General features: G+C 45.3%; 2 protein-coding genes across 2 annotated transcripts; both read left to right on the forward strand.

The window, feature by feature from the left end:
* The first annotated feature begins 263 nt into the window (after positions 1 to 263).
* Positions 264 to 1,657, forward strand: LOC146979737 (uncharacterized). The gene is made up of 4 exons (XM_085788727.1): positions 264 to 287; positions 376 to 431; positions 509 to 808; positions 987 to 1,657. Exons 1-4 carry the CDS (start codon positions 265 to 267, stop codon positions 1,640 to 1,642), a joined length of 1,035 nt encoding a protein of 344 aa, XP_085644853.1. The 5' UTR covers position 264; the 3' UTR covers positions 1,643 to 1,657.
* Positions 1,658 to 4,505: 2,848 nt separating this feature from the next.
* On the forward strand, positions 4,506 to 6,044 carry LOC146979738 (uncharacterized). Its single transcript, XM_085788728.1, has 5 exons — positions 4,506 to 4,569; positions 4,657 to 4,712; positions 4,790 to 5,089; positions 5,270 to 5,898; positions 5,976 to 6,044. The coding sequence occupies exons 1-5, from the start codon at positions 4,544 to 4,546 to the stop codon at positions 5,985 to 5,987; spliced, it is 1,023 nt and encodes a 340-aa protein (XP_085644854.1). The 5' UTR covers positions 4,506 to 4,543; the 3' UTR covers positions 5,988 to 6,044.
* Positions 6,045 to 6,847: the final 803 nt, after the last annotated feature.

Here is a 6,847-nt window from a genome sequence, read left to right on the forward strand (position 1 = left end):
ATGTCAAGAGCCAATATGGTCAAAATCACATCAATCACACAATCACGCTCTTCTTTATGTATCAGCGTGGGCACAAAGTGAGATAAGGAAGGTAAGACCGCACCTGATCCTCGTTCAGACTAAGTGATGCTGTTTGCTCCGCCTTCACTGGAGCCACTGACCAGCAGCTGCTCATGGTTAGCTCGTTAAACTCTAACTAATTAGGGTGGCATCCTTTATAAGCCTGCATGGTTCACTGTGTCTTCAGTGTCGGCGTTCAACATGATGTCTGCACAGGTTATCTTGGGGTAAGTAGTGCTGACTCTTGCGTAGCCTTTTGTTTTCTTGTTGGTAAAGTTTTTTCATTCTGTTGTCTTGTTTTTAAAACTGTTCCAGGGCTTCCCTCTTTGCTCTGCTGGCTGTGAGCGTACACTGTGGCCCTGTCAAAAAAGGTAAATGACTTGTCCATGTTTTTAATCTGTTGTCAGATTGTTTAAATTCACTTCTGATTAATGTTTCTTGTTCTCAGGCTTCAACCCCTCAGGCTCCTATGGTGGTGGTCACACCAACGACTATGGCTATGGCACTTCTTCTGGCTCCTATGCACCTGGAGATGCGTCGTACAATGCTCCTGCTGAAGTTGTCTCCAGAGGATCTTACCAGCCGGTGCCACAGCCTGAACCTCAGCCTGCTGTTCATAGAGCGCCAGCTGCACCGGTTGCATTCAGCTCTGTTTCAGGACCTGCTGAGTCAGGACACGGCAGCGGTGCAGTGAGACGGCCTTTTGGTGCTGCACCCCCAGGAGCTGCTCATCACCCTGGTTCTCTAGGTAACAAATGTTAAACTTTCTGGGCAGCAGTGGAGAGAAACTACTGTAAACATGAGTTTTGATGCAAAAGGCAACTGGGTAGCTGCAACTAATATTTAAAGGTCATGTCTCTAGAAATTTTGGTCTGGGTTTGCCAATGGTTTCAATTGCCAGGTCAAATAACTCTTGTGTCTTTCAGAAACTGAATGGGCTGTTCCACCTCCAAGTTTCTCTGGTGGGGCAAGGCCTGCTGCTGCTGCTGCTTCTGGTTACGTTAGTCCACCTCTTCCACCACCTGAACCTCTGTACCAGGCAGGAGAGTTGGCCCATTCTGAGCACAGCTTTGAGGCCGGTGACTTCGAGAGTGAGACAGAGGAGATGGGCTTCCAGCCCCCACTGCCACCACCCCCTCCATTTCCTGTTCACAACTCTCCTGGACCAAGCCACACCAGCCCACCTTACCCGATGCCCGGACCGATGCCCGGACCGATGCCCTACCCTGGCTGGGGTTTCTATCCTTACTACGACTACATGTTCCTGACTGGCCAGTATCCCCCCGGCACATTCACTCACGCCAGCAGCAGCTTTGAGCAGGGGCGGGACCACTGGCAAGATGTCCACTATGTGAGAGACCACTACCCGCAAAACTCTCCATCTGTGCCACAGGCCGAGCCCGTCAAAGGTCAGTTTGCACCCCGTCAAAGCGTGAAGGCAGCGGGACCTCCTGCAACTCCCTATGGAAAAGGAGCTGCAGCAGCTTCACCTGGGCCTTCCCATGGACGCCCTGCACAGGCACCTGGCAGGCATATAGGCTACAACAGAGTCAAGGTAAGCTTGCATAACTTGGCACAATGACATGTAGCTCTGATATCATGTCCTAATGTTGTCTTCTTCCTGTCTTTAAGGTTGGCTACTAGGTGATGGCTCGCTCCAGCACAAGAACAAATGTTTCTGAAACAATAAATTATTCTTAAAGTACTTTGGCTTGTTTGCTCTTTGACCTGACACCTATGGGGAAGCACATTGAAGAATGTCAAGCTGGTCAAAGCCTTGTGACTGTGTGCATGAGAAATGTACTCTGATACTGGCTCTTGAGCATGCAACTAGTTTTGGCGTCACTAATGCAGTGGTAATACATTAGACCTCACTGGAGCAGAACCTGAATGCAGTTTTGACACTGTCACAGCTCACTCCCTTGCCTGTGGTTGAACATCTACTTTAGCCTGGAATGACAGAAAACCTAGGCCTTGTCATGTAAGGAATGTGTAACTATCAGCTGCCAGCCGACACATGGTACATCTCACTCGAGGTCTAAAAGGCCAGGAAAATCTTTGCGCGCAACTGGTGGCTGTGAACTTTCTGTGGAAAGTTGCCACACCATGTTTTCCTTACTGTTACTTAGACACATTTCTGTTGACAAACTCAGATCGTGATTTAAACTTGGCAGTGGTCATCAACCAAAGCTCAAGGTGTCACTGAAGTTCAGAAGTTAGGTGTCAAGGCTTCTGCTGCTGTGATCATTTTTGCTCTTGTATGACCCAGTCTAAACGGCAACTTGATGCTGACCTTGTGACAGGCAGATAAAGCCTGATTTCTTTATGGCTGTAGGTCTTATGCCCAATATTTGTTTGACTGTCTACTGACAGTGATCTGCCAGTAAGCTTCTGAATGCGAAGTAGGTTTCCCATTTGCAATATACTCAAGGCACTGCACTTTACTCTAGCTCAGAGCAACAATCTGCAACACACTTGATTTATTTACCCTGACTGTTTTTTTTAGGGTCCGAGCAGCTAAGCTGCCAGGACCCTATTGTATTCCCATAATTCTTCTTCTTCCGAGGAAATCCTACTTCCCATGGGAAAAAACTCACCAAACTTTACAGAAACGTCCGACCCCATGCCAGATTTACTCCAATTCAAGGGGGAGGGGGGTGTCACAATAAGCGTTTACATTTAAAAACTTTAAAAATTCCTACAAAACCAATGGTAGATGCTACAGTTTTGCAACTTTCACCAAAATGTAGCCCCAATAATGCTGAAATCTTTGTTCACTTAAACTCTGTACAAATTATGAAGTCCATCACTCTGTTTTTTTCTAAAACTTATTAAACCTCTCCTCCCACAATTTTTGCTCAATTGACGCCAAACTTGCTACAGAGCATCTCCAGACTGTCCTCCACAAAACTTGTTTCTCGGATTTTTGATTTATCAAAAATTGAGCCTACAGTGCATGAAAATGTTTGACTGTAAACACTACTGTAAACATATACTATCCAATTGTTGCTAAATACATTTTCAATCTTCCTGAAAAAAAAATAAGAATATGTTGGAGTCATGGTTGATGAAGTTTGGCAAATATCAGAATTTGATCTCAAGAACTGAATTTTTGAGAACATTTTGAATTCTGCTCTCATGGGAACAACTGCAGTCAATGTGAGAGTGGCATTTTTAAATCAGATTTTCTCTTGTGAAGCAAAACACTTATCGTTAAAAACAAATCACCAACATTTCCATGCTGTCATGATGCAATTTATGTATTATCAGATTTTTGTTTAGAAACACAATTTGTGACATTTTGACCATTTTTGAAATCTGCCTTGACAGCTGCTGCCTGGCTTTGACTCCCTGAGTCTATTTGAGAAGTCACACAACAGGTCTCACATGCAGACAATTAACTCAGTGAGTTAGGAGCTGGCTTTTGGTGTCAGAGGATGTGGGTTCACGCCCCAGGCAAGGTTGATGATGGTAACACATGAAAATACCAGGTGGACTTTGTGAAACAAATGTACAAAATCTTAGAGTCTTAGTAGATGTTTGACAAATACATATCAGTATCTTACCTCAAAAACTGATTTTTCTTTTTACAGTGGTTTCAAATCTGCCTGCACGACGGTGAATGGCTTACTCAATGTGTGAAGCCATTGCCAATTAGCTCAGTGTGATAGCCAACAGTCTTTGGTTCCAGAAGGTGCAGGTCCAATCCTCAACTGGTGCAAAGTGAAAATTATAAGGTCAACTGTCCTGTCTTCCTATTCTCCTGTTTGTTGTTCAGAATTTGCCTAAATTTGCCAAAAAATAGTCCAGACCCGACCCATCGCTGCGCAGCAGCTATAATTTTCTTTTAAGTTGGTTATTCTATCTCATTTGCATGTTTTAACTTTTTTTTATTGCCTACTTGCCACATACAGTGCTGCCTTGAGTATGTATGTGTGTATAAATGTTTGTCTTGCTAAATTTGGTGACTGTAAGAACTGAGTTGCCCTTCTGGGACAAACAAACCATTGTGAATGTCAAGAGACAATGGGCTCTATGCACAGCTCCACTACTTCCTGAATTTAAGGCAGCTCCTTTATTTCTTATTTTACATTATTGGACAAACTGATTAATCCAGGTGTGTCTGAGTAGTCACAATGGTCAGACACACCTGGATTAATCAGTTTGTCCAATAATGTAAGACAGGAAATGAAGGAACAGCATTAAGTTCAGGAAGTAGTGGAGCTGTAGAACCAATATGGTCAAAATCACATCAATCACACAATCACGCTCTTCTTTATGTATCAGCGTGGGCACAAACTGAGATAAGGAAGGTAAGACCGCACCTGATCCTCGTTCAGACTAAGTGATGCTGTTTGCTCCGCCTTCACTGGAGCCACTGACCAGCAGCTGCTCATGGTTAGCTCGTTAAACTCTAACTAATTAGGGTGGCATCCTTTATAAGCCTGCATGGTTCACTGTGTCTTCAGTGTCGGCTTTCAACATGATGTCTGCACAGGTTATCTTGGGGTAAGTAGTGCTGACTCTTGCGTAGCCTTTTGTTTTCTTGTTGGTAAAGTTTTTTCATTCTGTTGTCTTGTTTTTAAAACTGTTCAGGGCTTCCCTCTTTGCTCTGCTGGCTGTGAGCGTACACTGTGGCCCTGTCAAAAAAGGTAAATGACTTGTCCATGTTTTTAATCTGTTGTCAGATTGTTTAAATTCACTTCTGATTAATGTTTCTTGTTCTCAGGCTTCAACCCCTCAGGCTCCTATGGTGGTGGTCACACCAACGACTATGGCTATGGCACTTCTTCTGGCTCCTATGCACCTGGAGATGCGTCGTACAATGCTCCTGCTGAAGTTGTCTCCAGAGGATCTTACCAGCCGGTGCCACAGCCTGAACCTCAGCCTGCTGTTCATAGAGCGCCAGCTGCACCGGTTGCATTCAGCTCTGTTTCAGGACCTGCTGAGTCAGGACACGGCAGCGGTGCAGTGAGACGGCCTTTTGGTGCTGCACCCCCAGGAGCTGCTCATCACCCTGGTTCTCTAGGTAACAAATGTTAAACTTTCTGGGCAGCAGTGGAGAGAAACTACTGTAAACATGAGTTTTGATGCCATGTAGGCAACTGGGTAGCTGCAACTAATATTTAAAGGTCATGTCTCTAGAAATTTTGGTTTGGGTTTGCCAATGGTTTCAATTGGCAGGTCAAATAACTCTTGTGTCTTTCAGAAACTGAATGGGCTGTTCCACCTCCAAGTTTCTCTGGTGGGGCAAGGCCAGCTGCTGCTGCTGCTTCTGGTTACGTTAGTCCACCTCTTCCACCACCTGAACCTCTGTACCAGGCAGGAGAGTTGGCCCATTCTGAGCACAGCTTTGAGGCCGGTGACTTTGAGAGTGAGACAGAGGAGACGGGCTTCCAGCCCCCACTGCCACCACCCCCTCCATTTCCTGTTCACAACTCTCCTGGACCAAGCCACACCAGCCCACCTTACCCGATGCCCGGACCGATGCCCGGACCGATGCCCTACCCTGGCTGGGGTTTCTATCCTCACTACGACTACATGTTCCTGACCGGCCAGTATCCCCCCGGCACATTCACTCACGCCAGCAGCAGCTTTGAGCAGGGGCGGGACCACTGGCAAGATGTCCACTATGTGAGAGACCACTACCTGCAAAACTCTCCATCTGTGCCACAGGCCGAGCCCGTCAAAGGTCAGTTTGCACCCCGTCAAAGCGTGAAGGCAGCGGGACCTCCTGCAACTCCCTATGGAAAAGGAGCTGCAGCAGGTTCACCTGGGCCTTCCCATGGACGCCCTGCACAGGCACCTGGCAGGCATATAGGCTACAACAGAGTCAAGGTAAGCTTGCATAACTTGGCACAATGACATGTAGCTCTGATATCATGTCCTAATGTTGTCTTCTTCCTGTCTTTAAGGTTGGCTACTAGGCGATGGCTCGCTCCAGCACAAGAACAAATGTTTCTGAAACAATAAATTATTCTTAAAGTACTTTGGCTTGTTTGCTCTTTGACCTGACACCTATGGGGAAGCACATTGAAGAATGTCAAGCTGGTCAAAGCCTTGTGACTGTGTGCATGAGAAATGTACTGTCTGATACTGACTTTTGAACATGCAACTAGTTTTGGCGTCACTAATGCAGTGGTGATGCATTAGACCTCACTGGAGCAGAACCTGAATGCAGTTTTGACACTGTCACAGCTCACTCCCTTGCCTGTGGTTGAACATCTACTTTAGCCTGAAGTGCTCCACTAGCAAACAGAAAACCTAGGCATGTCATGTAAGGACTTCAATGTAACTGTCAGCTGCCAGCCCACACATGGTACATCGCACTCTCACTTGAGGTCTAAAAGGCCAGGGAAATCTTAGAGCACAACTGATGGCTGAACTCATTCTGCGGAAAAGTTGCCACACCATGTTTTCCTTATTAAGACACATTTTCTGTTGTATATCCTCAACACCAACTTGATGCTGACTTAAATGTATTTGTCTTGCTAAGATGGTGACTGTAAGAACTGAATTGCCCATGTAAAAATAACTACCAGATTTTAAGAATTAGAAAAGATGTTGCAAAGTACTCACCAAAATAACCTAAAAATCATGGAGTCACTTTACAAAAATCAGGGTTTAGCTGATGTAAATGTTTAACGTAATCACAAGAGTTGTGTAAATTCAGTCTTCCTGATTTTATTTTCTGTAGCACATGCATTCTCACATCTGGGTAAAAGTAAAGTTAAAAAATAAGGCTGCCCTTTAACTACAGATTAAAGTTAGTATCAAAAGGTACATT

Source organism: Trachurus japonicus, chromosome 10 (assembly GCF_045865225.1).
Source record: "Trachurus japonicus isolate A0001 chromosome 10, Traja_1.0".
NCBI lineage: Eukaryota > Metazoa > Chordata > Actinopteri > Carangiformes > Carangidae > Trachurus > Trachurus japonicus.

Coding starts and splice junctions, on each gene's coding strand:
- LOC146979737 (XM_085788727.1), top strand. CDS start 265: ATGTCTGCACAGGTTATCTTGGG. Junction 288..375: donor TCTGCACAGGTTATCTTGGG/GTAAGTAGTGCT, acceptor AAACTGTTCCAG/GGCTTCCCTCTTTGCTCTGC. Junction 809..986: donor TCATCACCCTGGTTCTCTAG/GTAACAAATGTT, acceptor TGTGTCTTTCAG/AAACTGAATGGGCTGTTCCA.
- LOC146979738 (XM_085788728.1), top strand. CDS start 4,544: ATGATGTCTGCACAGGTTATCTTGGG. Junction 4,713..4,789: donor CTGTGGCCCTGTCAAAAAAG/GTAAATGACTTG, acceptor TCTTGTTCTCAG/GCTTCAACCCCTCAGGCTCC. Junction 5,090..5,269: donor TCATCACCCTGGTTCTCTAG/GTAACAAATGTT, acceptor TGTGTCTTTCAG/AAACTGAATGGGCTGTTCCA.